Genomic DNA, 20,846 nt, shown 5'->3' with positions numbered 1-20,846 from the left:
GTGAGAGTCCCCCGGCGCCCGTCTGCCGTCAGTGGCGGGGTGGGGGGGTCTGCGGGAGGAGGAAGATGGCGGCGCGGCGGGGCGGGCTCCTCTGCCTGCCTCTCGCCTTGGCGCTGCTGGCGGGCGGCAGCAGCGCTCGGGGGGCCGGGCCGTTGCCCGTCGCCTCGTCCGAGGCTTTTGACTCCGTGCTGGGCAACACGGCGTCGTGTCACCGCGCCTGCCAGCTGACCTACTCCCTGCACACCTACCCCAAGGTACGGGCGGGCCCTGCCTCACGGCTCTCCCGCCGCGGCGGGCCCCTTCCCGGGCTCGGCCCCGCTCCCCTTCTCCCTCCCACCCCTCCCCGGGAGCCGTGCTGCGGGTGGCGCGGCCTTCCCCGGGCCTGGCCCTTGGCCCTCTCCCCCTGCAGCCCCTCGTCGTGTCTTTTGGCTTCTTGTGCTCCGGAGTGACAGGACACCGCCGGGATTTTCTCGGGCAGGAGCCTTTTTCGAGGCATGTCCCCGTGCGTGTGTCCTCCAGCGGTGTTGGACGTGTCTTTGGGCAAATATAAACCTGAGGGAAGCTCATGCTTGCAGTGCTGAGGGGCAGTCAGCAGCCCTGCTGCTGCGGGTCTTCTGTGGCGTGTCTCGTCTGGCTTAGGTTTTTGTCCCCTCAAAGTAGAGGATGCAGTCCCTTCTCTAAAGATAGATCCTGCGTTTTGAAAATAGATGGTTAGGCTGCAGCTTGCCCAAGAAGCGCCGCTTTCAAAGCATAGCTTTGTTAGTGCTGGGTACCTCTGTGGGTTTTGGGGGATTTGCTGCTTTTTTTTCCTCCTGTTCCTAAAGAGGCAGCTGTAATTTGGCTTAGGCTGTTCTATATTTTGGGGCACTAAAACAGTGCTGTGTTTGTGACAGGCCAGAGATCCCAAGTCAGGGCGCCAGTGTGACACTTGGATGTTGAAGGATGAAGCGTAAATGATGATAAACGAGTAGCTTGTCAGAACCTTCAGTCTGTGTTTTGATTCACTTGCATGGAATTTTTTTCCTCTCGTGATAAAATACTGAAATAGTGTCTAACGGGAATCTAATTTCATACTCCAGAGTTTGCTGTTGGTTCAAGCTTTGTACAGCTTTGAACTACTAGCTTGAATTTGGAAAGTCTAGTACCAAAAATCTCATCTTTCCCGGTTCTTTCTTGGCAATATACTTCATTATCAGCTGCAGCTATATTGCAGGTTGAACTCCAAATGATGGGAGCTCTTAGCCCATCTTTGAGATTTCACACGAGGGCAGCAGGCAAATGGAAGCGGTGATAATGTTAGGTAATAGGGCTTTGTCTGCTTTCGTGTAGAACTTAAATCGGATTTTGTGATTCTGTAGCTGGTACTGGTATCCCCACGGAGAGAAGTAACAGGGAGTTATGTGGAATACAAGTAAACTTACATCTGTACTTATGGCATGTTTTGGTGCTTATGTGTGACGATAGTGAGGAGAAAGAACTAAACCTGAGAAATTAGGACTAAACGTTATCCTAGTATATTTCCATACTGTTTTGGTGCAATGCTGCTCTTGTTTCTATTATAGGACTCGTTCAAGGAAGGCTGATTATTTCTGTGCTTTTTACTGTACTTTCAAATTCTTTGTTGTGTGTTGGTGGAGCTGTCGAATAATATGCTCATCTCTTCCATTACATTTAGTCTTTTTTCGATTTGTCACAAAACTACCAGTTGAATTGAAGGAAATTGTTGTCATTGGAAAGTAAGACAAGCTTCATTGAGACTTCCGTGGAAGACTGCTGTAGAAATGTCTCCTAAAGCTAATTCTGTCTGGATATCAAATTACGAAACATGTTTTCTGCAGTAGCATAACTATATTAGCCACCTTGTCAGTGTTGTTAGAGCTAAGTTTTAATTTACATTCACAGTTTTCTACTTTTGTGCCTTTAAAGCATGTGAACTTGTGCTCTCAGAGACAAATAATGGCCAGTTAATTTACAATAGGTTATACAGTAAGGTGTGGTCTGTTTGTTTTTTGTTAAATTAATGCAGCGTCCATTTTCCACCTGTACAGCAATTGGCTGCCGTCACTTGAGTGGTTATATGGTTAGTGGTTTTGATGGGTCTGATTCACGATAGGGTGTGTTCATAAGTAGGAGCACTCATGTAATAGAGGCTGTCTTCAGTTCTGCAACGTGGAGAGCACTGTATGTGGAAAGTGCACATCCATCCCTTTGGTATTGTGGACAGAAGAAATACTATGTGTAGGTTTCCTATATTTGCATAATTTTAATAGTTGCAGTGAGGAAGCACTCTTCCCCTTCAGTTCAATATAATGAATAAAAATGTGTGTTTGTGGAACTGGTTTGGTAAGTAAGCAGTTAACCAGGGTACTGGTGTAGTACATCAGAAGATAATCTCTTATTTCTCTTGTAGTTCTGATTACAGTCTGGTAGATACATTTTAACACGCTGTCAAAATTAGTCTTTTTTTTGTCCTTTCCTGTTGGGTTCTACGTGTTTAAGCTCTGAGATGGAAGACTACTCTTTGTAGGATTAAATGTCAGTAAATCTTTTACAGCAGTATCTCTTGTTTTTTAAACCCAACACTTTTTTAAAAAATGCAGTGCAACTTTGGTTGTGAGTTGTAGGACTGGAATTACAAAATAGAATTTGCTGTTCCAGGTTTGCCCCACCACAGAATGAAGAGCTCTGAAATAAATCAATAGGTATGTTAGTGTTAAAGCGCTGTAGCTTGGTTTTATTTCAGATCATCCAGAATGTCATGTTTAGCTGGCTTCTAGGTCTAGTGGAGGGAAGGAGGATGGTGCTCTGGTGGGTGGCTTTTTTATAGCACTTCCAAAAAAAAAAATTATTTGTTTTCTGACAATTTATTCTTGAATGGAGGGATGCAAGCCTTTTCTTGTGCCTTTCCAGGAAGAGGAACTGTACGCATGCCAGCGAGGCTGCAGACTCTTTTCCATTTGTCAGTTTGTGGATGATGGCATTGATTTGAATCGAACCAAACTGGAATGCGACTCCGGTAAGATTTCAGTACTCCTTCAACATCCTGTAATGTGGAGACATAACAGAGGGAAGAGCAGGAACATCTGAAAGGGTGTTGTTAAATTGGTGGGATTACTTCAGTTGCTTTCTGGTTTTGTTTAACAATTTCTTAAAGTTTATGTACAGGATATTAAAAAAAAAAAAATCTTAGGGAAAGGTTGTCTGTTCTCTGCGAGTTTCTCCTTACCTGATCCTTAGTGTTGCTATTTGCCTGAATTTCTTAAGTATCGTCAGTCTCTGTAAATAAATTAGAAACACTTCATTTTACTATAAACAGTTTGTCATAGAAAATACATATGGCTGGGAAAATATCCTTTCCTTTCCTTTAATAATTCCATGTGACAATCAGTCCCATTTACAATTCCTGACAAACTTTTATATACAAGTGAATTGTTCAGAAGAGTAAGAACACAGATCTTAATGTGCTGTCTGCCTTGTAACTTGTGGTCTAGGCTACGTCCTGAGGTTTACCTACAGCTAAACTCTTGGGAATGAGGTACGTGTTTTGTTTGAAATAGGTCATTAAATATTGGTGACTAATTCTCTCAGTTACCTGTGTTAGAGCAAAAATTTCACGGTGAAGATGAAATATGTGTACATAGGCCAGTTAATACTGGTTTTGGAATTGTATAGAACTTTCATCCAATAATATTGAGGCAGCTGATCCACAGTTTTAGTCAGAGATTAAGTGGGACATAACCACCCAAAGCAGGAAAGGTAGGAGCTCTCCGTCTGTATTTCCAATACAATTGAGCACCAAGCCAGCACTTAAAGGAGGCTTCTATCCTCTCAGTACCTCAAAAACAAGAGGGCTAGTGGCTAGCTCAGAGGGCTGATGGAATGTACGCAAGTAGAAGGCCTGACATGCAGAGATGCTAATGTGTTACAAAACTGCATTAAATACTCTAGAAATGGGCTAATGCTCTAGTCTGTCATACACTGTGACTAGCTGTGATACAGCATGTCAATCTAGTTGTCAAACCACACATTGAAGAGTGCCATAAAAAAGGGTAATGTAGCAATAGACCACATGTAGAGGTAATTGAACAGTTGCTTACTTTCTGGTTTAACTCTCCTTCCTGAGGCTGTTGTCTTTTGCTGGCTTATGTTCTGTAATCTGTTACACTGGTTGGTGCCCTGACTAAGTATTCTATGTTTGGCAAGATACATCTTGGCTGATCTGCTTGATTCTGTCTTTGGATGCTTCTTTATGCCTGCAAACACTAGTTTGGTGGCAGTTTTATCATTGAATTGCTGTTCAGGTGCTAGGAGCTGAAAACTGAAATGCTTAGCTGCTGATGCCATGATTCCTGACAGCTTCTTAGCCTTTATGATGGTCCGTTTGTTCCTGCAGAAAACTGGGAGAGCTACTGTCCTCTGTGTTGCTACTTGGTTTGATTCTTTAGTTCAGGTTGTACTGCAACATTGTCCACCTAAGCTTTAGAGTTTTGGGGAGGAGCTATGCCCATGTATTGTCTGCCTGATTTCTCCATGGGCAGAATAATCTAAATTATTCTCTCTGAATAATGTAGATTTCTTGGCCTGTATGATCTCTAGTGAACAATTAATAGAAGCTATCTGTAAAACAAAGAGTGGGCTTCATTTTTCATTAAAAAAATATTCCATAGTACTTCCAATGCAGTTTCTGTACTCCTCGCACTAGCAGGAAAATGCTCCTGTGGTTTTCCTGTGATACCATGACTTCTGTTGTTACCTCAAAGGGATTTAATGGACTGATGGTCCCTCTATTCTTTTCAGGACTCCACCTCTGTTCTCTGAGGTAAAAATTCATGTTTTACTTGGTACATAGAGGAAAAACTAAAGTGGTAGTGGGAGGATCAAGGAAAACTTGCACCCCTGAGATTGGCCAGGGTAACATTTCTGATCAGTTGCTCTGACTGCATTCAGATTTCAACTACTTCATCTGCCTAAGCTCTGATTCCTTAACCTTCATTAGACCTCAGAGCAAATGCTACCCTTGGAGTGATTGCCATATATTTTCCTGCAAATGGGATTGTCAGTCCTTTAGCTGCTGCTTTGTTTCTGATCCAACTTACACTGAAAATGTTTTCTTAACTAAAATGCAGAATTTATCTTCTCATTTGGGGAACTTCTTCCTTGCAGCCTGTACTGAAGCATACTCCCAATCTGATGAACAATATGCTTGCCATCTTGGATGCCAGAACCAATTGCCATTTGCTGAGTTAAGGCAAGAGCAAGTAAGTAGATGACATGTTTTTCAAATACCACCTACTTGTTTTCTGTTCAGTGTGTGTCTTTGCTTTTTAAATTTTCTTCAAATGGAAAATAAATCTTCCTAAGGACTGAAATCTAGATATGGGGCGAGGGGTGAGCAAGAACATGACTTCTGTCCTTTTCACATAGAAACAAATGGAAAACCGGTTAACGTTGTGCTTGCAGTTAATGTCCCTGATGCCAAGAATTCATCTCCTCTTTCCTCTGACACTGGTGAGATCATTCTGGAGTGACATGATGGATTCAGCTCAGAGCTTCATAACATCCTCATGGACTTTCTACCTTCAAGCAGATGATGGCAAAATTGTCATATTCCAGGTGCTTGCCTTTTTCTTTGAGATTAAGGTGTCCTGGCTGCTAAATGTTTAACTCTGCTCCTTCCAGTCACAGGAAAGAATATAAAGCACTATCAGAAGTGTTTAGTTTTTGCTAGTATTTCACTGCCTTTAGGGCCAGCATAAGGGGAAGCAGAATCAAACTTAAGTGAATGGTGTGTGTCTTAAGGTTAACTTCGGTATTAGTTCTGAAAATGTAAATGATAGATCAGTGGAAGCTTGCTAGAAGGATCTCCTAACTCCTTATTTTCTTTTAGTCAAAGCCAGAAGTACAGTATGTTCCACAGCTTGATCAGGAAACCGGAGATACAAGAGGATCCTTGTCGCTGAGTAAAACAGCCTGTAAGTTGTTCTTTGTGCTCTGGAACAGCAAAAGCAAATGTTCCCTGTCATAAAAAAAAAAAAAAAAAAAAAAAAAAAAAAAAAGGTTGCAGGTGGCACATGAAAGCAAATTTTTAGAAAACTGAAATATAATTGTTTGCCATGTAGACTGCACTATGTACACTTAGCAAAGTCTGTGGTGGAAACCAAGCTCTGCTGGAAATAGAAACGTGCAAGCTAGGGCCATTTTAAAAGCTTCCTTTTATGCTCTCTGTATAGACAAACTGTGTGGTGTTTGGGTCTTCTCTTTTATTGCTTTCCCAAGTGCTGTTTCTGCTGTTGTATTTCAGCAGACCTACATCCAGGAAGTTCGCAGACATACCGAGGACTTTTTGAAGAGCGAGAAAATGACAGCTTTTTCAAGTGTCTTTCCGTGTATGTATATTCAAGAATGTCTGTACCTAGTAAGGAGGATAATGGCCTTTCCTCTCTGTGTGTGTGTATGGGGGCACTAGTGCAAGATCTCAAAAGTGCTACAAGTCTGTTAGGTTCAGGATGCATAGCACTTAAAGTTGTGTATCTGACTGTTATTGCTACTTTTCCATGCTGGCCCCATTTGCAGGCTATTCTGCCAACTTTGATTCTCCTTTCCATTTCAAGTGAACGTCATATTGATAATTTCCTACCCTGTTTTTTGAGTGTGTTCTGTGAACTGTTTAAACAATACTGTGTTTTGCCTGTTCTTTAGCTCTGGATATGTTTCAGGACAAAGCACTTGTTTTGTATTTTGGATTGGGACTGTCTGATAGGAAAGACACTGTTATGTCTCATTTCCAGGCTGAAAATACCCAGTATCTCTTTATTAAAGATTTGCTGAAGATCAGCGTGTTGGTGGTTCTTTCCCTTACTCTAATTACTTTCTCCTTAAAAGTTTACGCAGGAAGGGTCAGTGAGTTGCATCCCAAATGTGTAACAGAAAAATCTGTTTTTAAAACTGTAAGTGGGAGGATGCTTAGGGCACAATAAACAGAATCTAGCAAGTCTTCTGTGTCTTTCAAGTCAGATACTAAATAGGCATTAGAGTACCCAGGAGTCTGAAGTGGGCAGTGTAGCTGGAAGAGCTAGAGACTAATGACTCAGCAGGAAATGCAATCAAAATTGAGCCAAACTTTTTAGAGGGTCCATTGTCTTGTATTCAGTATATGAAATCTGGTAACATTCTTTTCATTTCAGAAATTCCAGTTGGATTTTAACTACTACGCTCGTCCTGTCAGTGTTGGTACTGCTCTGGATTTGTTGCGCAACTGTAGCTACAGCTGTAGAGCAATATGTTCCATCTGAGGTACTACTATTTTATAACTTACGATATTTTGAATTTATTCATTTTATTACTTTTATGTTACAGCTGTCTAGAGACTAAGAAACATTTTGGGGGAGGTTCAGCTAGAAAGAGTTTTTTTTTATTTTGCAGATGTGGTTAGCAAACCAATTTTGTTATTTAAAAGATTATTTTATAGCTGAACAATTCTTGCTTATTCCTGTGGCTGATTGGTGCTCTGGACCTTACTCAGGCAGCCCAAATATGATGTCTTTTGGTTTGTAGCACTCTCCTCTTGACAGCCTTCAGATTACTCTTAACAAATGGAGGCTCCTTCTAATTTCTCTGGGAATAAAGCTATACTGAGAGTTGGATGGTTTAGGTGGAACGCAGTATGGATTTAATCCAGGAGCATCAATAGTGAGGACAGAAGCGACAGCATATTATCTGTGAGCACAGAGTCTGATCAGAGGGGAACTGGCTGAACTAGCATCCCTAGTGCCCAGAGAGGTCCCCGCGCTTCTGAAATAAGCAAGGCTCACAGTATTTGCAAACTAAAGGAGCTGTTACACAAGCACTGTATCTACTGTTGCTGTGGCAGATTTAATACATTTCTGTTGGACTCAAATCTAGTTCCAGCCATGAATTTCAGATGTTACAGAAAACCGGGGTTAACTTCTGTTGAAGGACTGCAGCCGTCAGAACTAGGAATGTAGTTGCTTAATGAAATGCATTTTATTCACAGTATGGAGAGCCTTTGTCTTAAAGTAAATTGTTTAAATATTTCAGAAGCTGAGCATCTATGGAGATTTGGAATACATGAATGAACAAAAACTGAACAGATACCCATCCTCTGCACTTGTTGTGGTTAGATGCAAGACTGAGGAACATGAAGAAGCAGGACCTCTTCCTACAAAAGTCAATCTGGCTCAATCAGCAATTTAAATAAGTCTTCATTGGATCCAATAGACTAATTCTAACCGAGCTAGCAACTCCTGATTGTTTGTGGTGGTTCTTCAGATAAGAAGCTTAGCAGCCAGTCTTTAAATGCAATTAAAGTTACAGAATCAACAAATGTCATGGGATTTTGTTTTCAACTAGTAGTGAAGATTCAGACATCTTGAATTTACGTTTGTTTCCAGACATAATCACTTCTCACTGGTGTTTGCAATGTGTCTTTTTGCTTACAAAAGCTGTAAGCATGCTCTCCATACTTCTGCCATGACTCTTTCAAACTTATTTGTGTGTTCTAGGATGTAATGTGTACATTCAGAGTTAGCTTTGTAAAGGTATAAGAAATTTTAAGTAGGCAGGAAATGCCTTTTTAGTGTTGCACTTTCTGTTGTAGTTAAGAGAAAATATTATAAAATTATCTGCTGAATTTTTGTACTTGTTAATGTCCATGCACAAACAACCCTGTCTCTAAAAATAGAAATATATTTTTTCTACAGCGTGGCAATATCCAAGATGGAAAGCATTTGTGAGGTACTGTAGGCTAGAACTCAGTTTGTGAAAGATGTTAAAGCTTATGGACATATCCCTTCACACACAGAACATAACATGGTCAATTATTTTGTCAACCTTTAGCCTTTAAATCTTAAATTGCTTGTAAAGTTAGCGCCTGTGTTTTCTGAAGAAATTCTACTTTCTGTTCTTGATTAACTATTCTAGTCTTGTAACTTCATTTACAGAAACAAGTTGATTCCTGAGAAATGAGAACAGACAAATAAAATTGACTGTATAGAAAATGTTGACTATATAGCTTTTTGCTATGGTTAATTATTGACCACAACATACTCGGTATGAAAGCCTGTCTGGAGCATTCCTCTCACGGGCAATGTGACCTGATTTTGCTACACGATTCACTCACACAACCATAACGTACAATATCCCTCAAATTTCCAATGTATTTTTTGCAGCTCTCCTCTTTGAGGAGATTACTATATGCTGGTTCCCATAGCATTGACAAGTTGGGGATGTGTGTGGTTTATTTTAAGGTCTCTCAAGTGTTTGAAAGCTGGCTAGGATGCATGATCTCTCATCATCATATTTTGTTGATTATACAAAACTGCCTTGAAGGTTTAAAAAAACAAACAAACAAAAATATTCAACACCTCTTCAGGTTTTGAATTCTGGTGAGAACTGTAAAGGTTCTGGAGGACACAGTATAGTGTTCCCTCACTGTAAAAACTGGTTCAATAGTCATTCCTAATTCAGCTGTAACGCTGATGGTTGGGTAAGTACAGATGATGGAGCCTTGCAAGGGCAATTAAGCAGGAATGTGCATTAAGTGGTCTGTACAGCGCTGCTGAAAACCTTAGCTTGGAAGCACTCAAGCAGGTTTTCTGTCAATAAGGTTTAAGAGCATTAAGAGATGTTTGTTTTAATCGGGCTTTTCTAACGTGCAAAAATTGCAATTTGAAGTCTTTAAATTAGTTGTACCTCTTCGTGCTAAATTCTTCAGCGGGGCAACATCATAGCCCAGAAATTTGGGTGCCAGCAGCCATTGACAGGTACCTTTGTGTGTTGGTGGCATTATTGCAAAGGCCTCAGGCATGACTTGTGAAAATCGATGGTGTGATGTTTTCGGAACACTGTTGGCTTGCACAATCACAGGGGCGGGAAATCCCTCTGTTTGCAGTAGTGATTCAGTTGAGACGTGCGTTTCTGCTCATGTTGTGCAAACCTCAGTGTACAGCCCCGTTTGGGTGCAGGATGCCAGTGTTCTGCTGTGAGCGGTATCAAATGCAACTTGTGCAATGGATATTTAAATTTATTTGTAAATACGGGCTTTACTTCAGTGATTATTGCCTGTCGTCTTAGCACTATGTTGTTCGGGATTGCCTTTCCAGAAGAGACTTCAGCAATCCCACTTTTTCTAACTGAATTACTAACATGGAAATGTTTTCAATTCTGTTAAAATGTTTTCCCTTATGATTATGTGTAGTTGCAAAGGGAATGTTACAGCTTCATGAAAACATGGCTGTTTGCCTGTTTCAAATGTGTACGGTACAACCTCTGTTACGTTGATGACTTGGAAGAGAAAGTTTTGTGACATCAAAACGTTTGACTTTATTGCTTATATTCCTAGGTTTGAGTTAAACAACTAACTTCTGCTTTTATTTGGCGTTGTATCTGCCTACAACAAAGGAAGAAACCACAAGTTTTACGTGTTTTGTCTTTTGTTCGCTGTTTAATGACATTTCAGCTAAGTGATCTGTGCAGTGAAGCCAGTGATTCAGTAATGTGCTGTTAGGTCACAGGAAACTGTGCCTGTGGCAATCTGTCACTTGGCGCTACCGTTTCCAGAGCGAGCCAGAGTCTGAAGAATTTGTTACGTGTTGTACTTGTAAGCTCTTGTCAAAGTATCTTCCCTCAGTAAAATCAGATACTAGCTAGGCTGCAGTAATTGAACTGTTTCTCAAGATTTCTAATCTAAATGGACTATTTAAGCTATCTTGGCATTTGACTTTGCAAAATGGCTTGTCCTACTCGTTTTTTGTTAAATGTTTGACTTCCTGACATCTTCATTTTCAGAGGCTGCAATTTGGGTTTGATCTCTGCCCAAGACAGCTGTTTAAATGAAGGGCCTTAAATTATTGAAATTGCAGGAGGAAAGCTTTTTATATTCTCTTTAGGCACGTGTTCAACTGAACTTGTATCAGCATTTAAATGGAATCATCTTGACACAAATGAGGCAACCCTCTCAAGCATGTGCAGTTCATTGCTGGCAGAAATAGCCGTGGTACATTTTGGGGGGCTTGGGGTTTTTTTTGTGGGTGCTAGAATTAGCAGTAGTCTGCTATCATACTGATATGTTGATCTGTGTTCCCTGTTCAGCTTCTCTGATCTTTGGCAAAGATTTCTTTTTTCTTTTTTTTTTTTTTTTTTTTTTTTTTTTTTTCATTTCAGAAGGGCTTGCTTGTGTTTGTTACCTCATTCTCATGAACTCATTTTTCTGAACTATAAGCAGTCTTTGATGTGGGGTAACTGCTCTAAAATCCAACTGCCTCGTTGGCTATAGCTGAGCTGAATAATCTTGGTGTAGGAAATAGATGATGATAGATGTCAGGTCTTACACACATTTGCCTCTAAGAGTGGGTTTACCCCACATTTTAAACATTTCCATCGTAGATTGTTTCATGGGGCTTGCATAGCTAGCCTGCTTGACCTGGCTCTTACATGGGACTCTTAGCAAACTCACAATCACCTAATAAGCTTTCTGAAGGCTCAAAATAGTCCTTCTGCATCAAGTCTGATTAGAAACTAAAACTTCCTTTTTAAAGAGAAACAGATCCGGAATTTAAGATACACAGGTTTTAACCCTTAGTCTGTCATTCTTCCATATTGTAGCAGGTGCCCAGACTTGCAGACTGTTTGCTGCTTGGCATTTGGTGTTTTCACCCCAAATCCCCCTTGGAACAGGAGAGCTTTCTAGCACCAAGTTTAACGGGGATGTATTCCTGTGAGAAGCTTCTGCTTTGGACAAATTGGTGTTGCCATGCCGAAGAAGGAGCTCCTGAAAGACCGTATTTAATTCTGGCTAGTCTGGGAACAGGTGAGTGCAGGGTTAGCAGACGCCCTTGTCAAGAAGCATATATTAACTCGATGTAATCGGGAATGAGTTGTATGTGTGGGGATGGAGAGGGAAGCAGCCATAACTGTTCCTCCACGTCGGGCATTATTTGGTGCTTTGAATCAATTCGAGGCAACTCTCTTGGGGCCAACTTATAGGTAATATAGCTGCCAGCTTCTCCTCCGAAGCCCTGGTAAGCTAGTTTTGCTAGTGCTTGGGGAGGAATCGTGATATGTGAGGTGGCAACGATTTGGAGGCACTTGAGTCCCATGAACCCTCCTGCGAGCAAGAAGAACGCGGGCTCCTCGAACACTTTACGCCGGTGCTTTTTCTGCCCCCTACCCCTGTGGCAAAGCTGCCTGCTCACGACATTTTATCCTCGAAGCTGCAAAACTCCACTCTGCGTCTGCTGTGCTGAGACCTGCAGCCGGTTTAGAAGGCTGCAATCTATTTGTAAGTTCCTGTTAGCTACAGGCTGAGCTGCTAAGACTTAACTGCAGGCCTGGAAATTCAAGTACGCAAGTAAGAGAGAGGACCCTGGAGGATTTGCTATGCCTGTGCTTGTTGCCCAAGCAGGGAAGCTCTTCCAGATGGTTGTATCCTGCACAGCTCTGCTGACATCGGATCATCTTGTGGGAGCCTGGGCTGATGCTGCTACGAGGTCAGCGTCTCAGCTCTGTCTTGGGAAGGAGGTGGGCAGAAAGGAGACTTGGATGAAGATGATCAGACTCTCTTCCCTCAAAATTCATCATGAACAGGGGTTCTTCCTGACCAGCACCAGGGTAAATGGAGTCGGCATCAGCTAGGGGTGAGCGTTCATCTTCCAAACTGGCGTCGGGAGCGGCAGTGGGATTCTCGACATCCAAAATCTCCGTGTCCTTTATGATTCGCTTAATGCCCTGTTGTGAAACCAAGATGGAGCCAGGAGGAATGAGAAGCAAACCAGAAACCCCGCTTCCAACCGCAGCTGGAGCACTGCCTTCCTCGTCCTCTCCTGCTTGCGTGCCCGGGCAGCAAGCACGCTCCTTGCTTTCCTACCTCTGTTGGGTTTTGTATCCTGGTAACATCGCTCACGTTAAGGTGCAGAAAACTCCCTGCGGTCCTTTGAGCTGCTGTGAGGGCTGTCTGGAAAGCATGAACAAAACTCACCCCCAGGTACAGTCCTTCTCTTCGGAAAAATCTTATGTGCAGCTGTTTCCTAAAGTACATGTGTTCTTGATAGTGTTGTTTGTCTGACCTCTTTATCATTGGTTTCTGTGAGATTTCAAGTTGTTTCTACTTAACCTAACTTGATACAAAAGGAAAGTATTGATATAAAGCACTGGACTTGCATTGGTGTTTGTTTTACAAATGGGTAACTAAGATTTAAAAGGTGATCTGATTGATTGCTGTGTGAATTAAATCTGTGCCACGTTTCCACTGAGGCAATTTTTGCTTGTATGTAAAAATAAAGGAATACATTCTATATTCCTGGGTAAGATGGTATGAGAACTAGAAAGGCCATACCTTGCGTGGTTACTGCGTGCTGCTTCTGTAAACAGTCTTTTATTCCTTTCCTTCTAGAGAAATGGTGATGTAGCTATTTTGGATTCAACGAAGTCCTTCTCTGGAGAAAGAGGTAACGAATAAAATGCAGAGCTTAACATTTTTATTGTTAAGGTATAAATCAATTGAAACTATCTATGTAATGTAAAATACAACCAGTATTTATGGTCTGTTGAGACTGATTTCCCTGCCCGCCTCCCCCCCTTCTGTGTAGTGAAACATCCAGACCATAAAATTAATAAACTTAAGCTGTTCTTTGCTGGCCTGGAGTTGGCAGTCTTACGGTATAGTAGCATGATAGGTAATCCTTGTCTGTCACAGAAAGGCTCATCATGAACTTGCTATAGGTTTTCTATATGTTTTAATAGCCAAACTTCAGCAAATTTTGTCCTTATTAAGAAGGAGAAGGTGGGATCAAACAGAATCAATAGCAAACCTGTAGATCGTGTTGCAACAACATTTCATCACTGCCATTATTTTATACTCGTGTCTATTTGCAACTGTTGTGTTTTCTGGTCAAAGGTGTTGCCTTGTAGACACGTACATGCTGTAATTCACCACTTTTCTTTCAAGCTGAAATGTTCTGCGTTTGATTCCTGCTCAAGCATGACGGAGAGGGTGGTTACTGCAGCTGGGATCCCTTTGCTGTTGAGCAAAGGCTGTGCCTTCACTTGCATTTGTACAACACAACAACTAAGTAAATATGAAGCACAGCTAAGACAAATTCTAACTTTTCGATCAAAGCTCTTTAAGTTCAGAAATGCTAAAATCCAATTATAAGTGCAGGGTTGTCTTAAGTGACAGGTGTTTCTCAGATGATCACATTAATTTTTTTTCTGTTGGTCTGGAAATAGGAAGTAATGCGAGAAAATACAATGTTGGTTTAGAGACAAAGCACTGGTGCTGCAGAGAGCTGAGATGAGGGCAGCTGGTCGGCGTTGCTCTTGCGTGCGCTGCTGTTGTGTTGCAATGACTGTGGGTTTGGTCTTTAGCTTCCGGATTTGGTTTGATTTACATACGTGACTTTCTGAAAGTTGGAGTCCCTGGGAGGCTCCTGCCCTTTGTACCCTGGAGATGTCTTTGGGGAGGGAAAGGGCTGCTCTTTGGCCATTTCTCACCATCTTGAGCTGATAATTCAGCCTCGTTCTGTGGGAGTGTTAAAAGTCCTGGTTGGGGCAGAAAGCCTGAAGTGCTGTGAAATGAAATTTTACCTCTTGAGGAGTTTTGCTGGGGGCTCTGGGAGGGCACCTTTCCCAGCCTTATACCGACCTGCCCTGTGTTTTGGCTGCTCTCGCCATGAGAACGGCACTGCCGTCCCACGGGGTCGGGCAGGGGCTTGGCCTCCTCCACCCTTCTGCATCCAAGCGCGTTGGGTGAGCTCCGACGGAGACGCGGCGTTTGTGCTGTTCGGTCCCGCTGCTCCGTAACGGCAGCACGGTCTCTTCCGCGCTCCAAGCAGCGGAATTCCCTGCGAGGAGGTGTTTAACATCGGAGTTTGCCTTTTAATCCCCAACTATCAACCCCAGCGGCCCCCCGCCAGCGCAAAGCATCACCCTCGCGGCTCCGTGCCGTTCCCTTCCGAAGCATCCCCGATGCCGCTCGGCCCCGCCGGACCCTTCCCCAGCCCCTCACCTCTCGCTCTTGCCTCCCAGCAGACCGCTGCCGGCCACGCAGCGCCCGCGCGGGCTGCACGCGGAGGCACGGCTGCGTCTCCGCCGCGGCGCTGCTCGTCCTCGCTGCCGCCGTGGGCTCGGCGGTGGCACTGGCGCTCCTGCTACGCCCGCCAGGTTGGTATCCCGACAGTCGTTATTTTTTTTTTTTGGTAAGGGAGGCAGAAAATTATGTTGCGTGAGAAGAGCCTTCGTATCCATCGCCGTGATGAAGTGGTGCTTCCCGGTGCGGACGGGGAGGAAGGAAAGGGAGCAGCAGGGTGGTGCGGGGCTGTGCCAGCCTGTTCCTCGGCTCCGTTGTCCTGCTCCATCGGGCTGTGGTAACTCTGGGTGGCACAGTCGTGCTTCAGACTACTGGTATGGTTTTCAGACCCTGCCATGAACCTACCAGAGATTAATCCTGGCCCTTGGTTACTTCCAGAACAACAAACGAATTTTGGAAATCCCCCTTTCTTCCCCTTGATCTGTTCCTCATACCATGAAAATGTTGGAAAATAAAGTATTTCTTGCTTCAGTGAACCGCTTCTGTGCAGCCTCCAATAACCGGACAGGCTTTTTGTGCGACGACAGAGCGACCTGCATCCCAGCCAGCCAGGTCTGTGACAGAGTCAGCAACTGCAGGAGCGGAGAGGATGAGCAGGAGAAACTCTGCGGTGAGTGGTTTTGTTGTGACCGTCCTCCCCGTGCCGGTCTTCCCGTTGTGAGGCAGAGCAGCTGGTGTCCCTCTAATCCTGCTCTGCACTTCTGGCCGCTTACGTGAGAAGATAAGCCTGGTAGATCCTTTGTAGGGCAGATGCTGAGAGATGGCGCTGCCCAAAACCCAGCGGGAGAGCCAGGAATCAAAGACTCCAAGCTCCTCTGATCTTTCTAGGTTTTTTTGTTTTGTTTTTTTTTTTAAACCACAGTGCAGTTTTCCTCCATTGGTTAAGCTGTATGCCTATGTGGTTAATTTATTGTCCAGTTACCCTGGAAAAAAAACCTCACTAATGCAAAAGCATGGAGCACCCGAACTCTGATTCCGGCTCAGCCATGAGCATCCCTCTCCCTCTCCAACCGCAGCTTCCCCGTCTGCAGCATCGTTCATGCCCTGACACCACACGGGGAAGGACCGACCGACCCCCCGTGACAGCAGCCCTTGGTAGCTGCTATCCCCGTTTTAGCCCGTGCATTTGTGCCCGGTGGAGTTGAGCGCGTGTCCTGCGTGTCCTCACTTGCAGGTGACTTGCCCCGCAGCCTTCCGGGATACCTGGTTTTCCGCTGCAGTAACCCCGCATACTGGGTCTATGCCGATCAGAGGTGTAACGGGATGAACGACTGCGGAGACTGCTCTGACGAGATGGGGAGCTGTAAGTCTCTCTTCTGGCTACTGTTGGGCAAAAGGTCTTTTCTCCTGATGGATTGAAATAGGTTGTACGGGTGGGGTGCTCACTGATGCTGCTGGAAGTGCCTGGAGGCTGACATCCACTGCTGAAACACAAAATAGCTGGGATAGGACGTGCGTATGAACCATGCGGGCTCCATCCCGTCAGCTGCCAAGGGCTCTGCGTCAAAGCCTGCTGGCAACCGAGAGGGGAAAGGCTCCGTGCTTTTTTCCCAGCCCCAAAAAGTCGCTCCTCCTTTGTGGCTTGCTGAGTGTGGAGCAGTTTCATCGTGATACGTAGCTGTAGGCAGCGGCGATCGTCCAAACTGGCCTTTGGTTGTTGGTCGGGAGATGGGTAAGTCTCTGAGCCAGGGGGACTGCGCACGCCTCAGCAGCTTCAGAGCCATCTAGATCCTTCTCTCGCTAAAATGAGCAGCAGGTTTGTTCCGAAGTCACCCCCCTGGTTTTGAGCCTCAGGCGAGACCTGCCCGTATCAGCAGCTTTCTGTAGAGTAGCTTGCTAAAAAAAGAAAAATAAATTGCAGCTAGGTGTTCCTCCCAGGATGGCATGTCTGCCACGAAGGTCATCGCAATGTCACGCTCCGTGGTTGTCTCCCACAAGTAGCACCAAGCGAGCGTCCTCTTCGGTGGGTTCACAGACGCGGGGTCATCACCAGTGGCTTTTCCGTAGCTGCCGGGGGTGAAAGGGTAGCTACCCGCGTAAGAAAGGAGGGAAGGGGTCGGTGCAGCAGAAGCATTTCTGTTCCCTGTTTTCCATCCCTCCCAGTGGCCGCCTGCCCCCCGTGCGGGTCGGAGTGGTGGAGCTGCAGCCCTGTGCTCTACGAGTACTGCTCCTGCGTCCCCAGGAGGCTGTGCCGGGACGGCGTCCAGCACTGCCTCGGCTGGTCCGATGAGTACATCTGCAGACCGTGAAGTCTTGGCACCCAGCAGCGCTGGAGACAGCAGGGCGCTTCCTCCATCGTCACCTTGAAGCCTCGGTGTCCTCCTCCTCTCCCACCCGCTTGGGAAGCTCCGAGCCAAGCAAATCCTCAGCAGCAGCGCGCTGTCCGCCGCGCGGCGACGCCGAACGGGGACGAAGCGCGTGCGGCAGCCCACGCTGCGGGCTAGAGGCTGGCTGTGGGACACCTTCAAGGGTTCTCCTGCCACGTGAGGGTGAGCCCTTTCCACGCGGGCAGAGCACTGTCTTGCGGCATTGACTCGATGGGTTGCGTGCAGGCTGCTGGAGGCTGTTTACCGGCTGCTGCCGGCACAGATATTGTGTCTGGCCAATGCTGGGCGAGGGGTTTCTCCAGTATGGACATGCTGGTGCCTTTGCAGGCAGCCAGATGAAGGTATATCGAGGACTACCCTAAAGAGCAGGAGCTGAATGAGGTGAGCCTTTCTAGCCCTTGGGTTAGCATTTCCCTCTGACACGTCTTCACGCTCCTGATCCTCGCGGGCAGGAGGAGAAGCTTGCGTTTGTCTTCAGAGCACGTCTGCAGATGGTTTCGGGAGCGGCTTTGAAGGCTCTGCGTCGGTGCTCCCAGGATGCGTCCTTGGGGACGCTGTGCCGAGGATCACGCCGTGGGGAGCTGCCACACAAGCCGCCTCCTGCGCTCTTCTCAAACCATGAAGGCCAATGCGGAGAGCGTAATAGCAAGGAAAACTGAAGCGGAGAGCTTTCAGGGTTTGTGGGGATAAATCACCGTGCTCCTGTGACTGTGTAGCTGTCCCTGCAAGCCAGGGCAGGGAACAAGCATGTATATAAAACGTACTTCTCTCAAGGCTGTGCAGTTTTGGAGCAGCAGCTTAACAGGTTGAGAACAGCCGTGGGGCTGGGATGCGTTTGCACTGAAGTTGGCAAAGAAAGGAGAAATAAAAGTCGCAGCCTCGGAACAGAGCAGAGAGCAGCAGAAAACCAAGTGCCGCTCCCAGGGCGGTGTGGGATGACGTGGGATCTGTTCGTTGCTTGTTTCGTTCCTCTGCCAGCAAAGCAGGATCAGGCAGCCAAACCTTCAAAGCAGTTTTCAGGGTATAGATATGGATGTGCCACTGAAATTTAGGAAAGATATGGTCTTTCTCTTCTCCTTTGAAAATCTCATTGGTGTCTAAAACATTGTCTCAGAGAAAAACCCACGTTTACAGTGAGTGCACTTACTTTTCTAGGCCCAAAATAAACATCAGGCAATCTTCTTCCTACCACCATCCGGGGCCATAGATCTTTAAAAATAAAACCCCGTTCACTCATTTCCTCTCTGTCCTGTGGCCTGCAAGTCTGCATGTCACCATGACTTGTATCAACGGTCAGTGTTTCTTCTAATAGGTCACTAGGATACAGCTGTAGATCTGAGAGATCTTTTAAAAATAGCTTTACAGTATTCTGACTCATATTTCACCTGGAATGAGATGGCCAAACTCTGCACAACAGAACCGGTACTACAGGAAAGTTTTATAAGCCACATTTAATAACCTGTCCTTCTCCACGCCTGGCTGGGATGGATGACTTGCTTTTTCTGTGCCTGTAAAACATTACTGCAGTGGTTAGGAGTTTTCTAGGTAAACATTTCTCACTTGTGAGCTTCCAGCCTCAATCAAAGCCTGAAATGGAGATGCGTGTTTTTACTGGAGAGTCACAGACATCTAACGCTTCAGCAAGGCTGAGCTGGGGTTGGTAAATAAAGCCTGGCTTATTGTAGTTGCTGTTGTTCCTCTTGTTACCCCAAAGTATGTTCTGGGGCAACCAGTAAGGAAGTCTTGCAGCATTTCTTAAAGGAGCTCAAGGAGGGGTGATTCAGAGGCAGCGCTACCGGGTCAGCCTCTCCTTCCTGGGGAAGAAGAGCTTCTTTCCGATTCAGATTTGGTTCAGCCTGTTCCTTGGCTTTGAAGTGGGAGGATGCGCAACAAGCGCTCCGCATTGGAGGGGGCGGGTGGGCTATCACTGCTGCACGCTTCTGTGGGGCAGCGGTCAAAGAAAGGTGGGAGAGGTTGGGAAGAAGAATCTCATCCCTCGTGATGGGAACTGTATATAGATAACAACAAATGTAGCTAGTAAGGATTGAACTAATCAGCTGTTAAAAAAAACCAAACAAACAAAAAAACCCAACAGAAATCCTCGTGCTCAGCATAGGGCCCATCCCATAGGATTGGTAAAAAAAAAAAAAAAAAAAAAAAAAAATCTGCTCTGTATCAAAGATATTGGGACAGCCATGACTTTCTGGAGCCGCCGATGTTTGCTGCGGCTAGGAGGAGGATGCTGGTTAGGCTGACCCGTATGGCAACTGCTGTATTCTCCCAGTCCGATATTTGCCGATCGTTGCCACAGCTCACCTCTGCCAAGTTTTAAGATGCTCCCAAGGGTGAAGAGGAAAGGGTCGGGGCACGCAACGTGTGAGCGTGGAGAGTCAGATGTTTGCGCTTGCTGTGTGGAAGGCTGCTTCTCCACCGCAGCAGAGGTCAAGTGGTGGCTTGCCTTGGCTCGATGGGGACAATGTTGGGATCTGGGAATTCTTACTTTATTGTGAGACATGATAAAGAAGGCAAATTCCTGGCTTAGGGCAGGAAAGATTATTGTGCCACCTTCTCTTTCCTTCAGCAGGAAGGTGAGGAAACGGAGGCAGGCTTAGAGCGCATGGAGGATACCGCTGGCTGCAAAGAGGAAACCAAACGCAGTCTTCCTCTCCCTTTCTGCCAGCTCTCAGCTTTGTAATTGAGCTGAACCACAAAGCAATGGGGTCAGGAATGTGATCTCTGCATTTAAGATAGCCAGTAGAGGTTTACTGGTGTCAGAGACGCTGACCCACCCGGTACCTGCAGGGTAGAGCCCCAGGGTTGCTCTCTGGCTGATGTCCCTGTTACCAGTTCCCAGCCAGCGCTCCTGGGAGGCCAGAGCTGTGATTAATGGCCTCAGGTTAGGAGAGAGGAACCGGGGACTCATCCTGCTCTGGATTTACACCTGTGAAGAGACAAGCCAAGAGAGACACGGGAAGCAGCGGTCCACGGGCAGCAAGACTCAGAAGCCAGCCTGGAAACAGCCAGGGCTGCAGCGGGCAGTTTAAGCGGGCACTTGGCTGAGCCTATCTATTTCAGGGTGAGTCTCCTCCTGTGGTTTTCTTTCTTACTGCCTCGTTCCTGGTCAGCAGAAGGCTGTGTGCCTTACAGAGAGCAATAAACAGAGATTAGTGGGTTGAGGACATAGTGGTTAGTGCGCCTAAGTCTTAGGATAAAGTTTACACAGTGGTGTGTTTAAAAGAGGAAGTCTGCTGGTCAGCAAGAAACCTAAGAAAAGGAATAATTGTACCAGGGACAAACAGCGTAAGAAACACAGTGCTCTGAGACACCTCTTGTGAAAAGGAAAGATGTACTGTATTATTTTACCAACAAGCCTGTGACCTGGGCAGACTGTTCATGTCAAATCACAATGTGCCTAT

At 45.4% G+C, this 20,846-nt stretch overlaps 2 protein-coding genes across 3 annotated transcripts; both read left to right on the top strand.

Moving 5' to 3' along the window:
* The first annotated feature begins 31 nt into the window (after positions 1-31).
* Positions 32-9,017, top strand: TMEM59 (transmembrane protein 59). 2 transcript variants are annotated; one of them, XM_030033022.2, is made up of 8 exons: positions 32-254; positions 2,911-3,016; positions 5,164-5,258; positions 5,461-5,613; positions 5,888-5,972; positions 6,305-6,386; positions 7,185-7,293; positions 8,059-9,017. In XM_030033022.2, exons 1-8 carry the CDS (start codon positions 66-68, stop codon positions 8,212-8,214), a joined length of 975 nt encoding a protein of 324 aa, XP_029888882.1. In that variant the 5' UTR covers positions 32-65; the 3' UTR covers positions 8,215-9,017. The 2 variants fall into 2 exon arrangements, with proteins under 2 accessions (XP_029888882.1, XP_029888881.1); XM_030033021.2 differs by having other exon boundaries at positions 6,302-6,386.
* Positions 9,018-9,204: 187 nt separating this feature from the next.
* Positions 9,205-17,419, top strand: LDLRAD1 (low density lipoprotein receptor class A domain containing 1). The gene is made up of 7 exons (XM_030033024.2): positions 9,205-13,000; positions 13,409-13,463; positions 15,043-15,238; positions 15,341-15,417; positions 15,594-15,713; positions 16,278-16,406; positions 17,207-17,419. The coding sequence occupies exons 1-7, from the start codon at positions 12,632-12,634 to the stop codon at positions 17,350-17,352; spliced, it is 1,092 nt and encodes a 363-aa protein (XP_029888884.2). The 5' UTR covers positions 9,205-12,631; the 3' UTR covers positions 17,353-17,419.
* The last annotated feature ends 3,427 nt before the right edge of the window (positions 17,420-20,846 follow it).

Source organism: Aquila chrysaetos, chromosome 12, assembly GCF_900496995.4.
Source record: "Aquila chrysaetos chrysaetos chromosome 12, bAquChr1.4, whole genome shotgun sequence".
Lineage (NCBI taxonomy): Eukaryota > Metazoa > Chordata > Aves > Accipitriformes > Accipitridae > Aquila > Aquila chrysaetos.
Note: the sequence above shows the minus strand (reverse complement) of the source record. Positions and strands in the feature narration are given on the sequence as shown.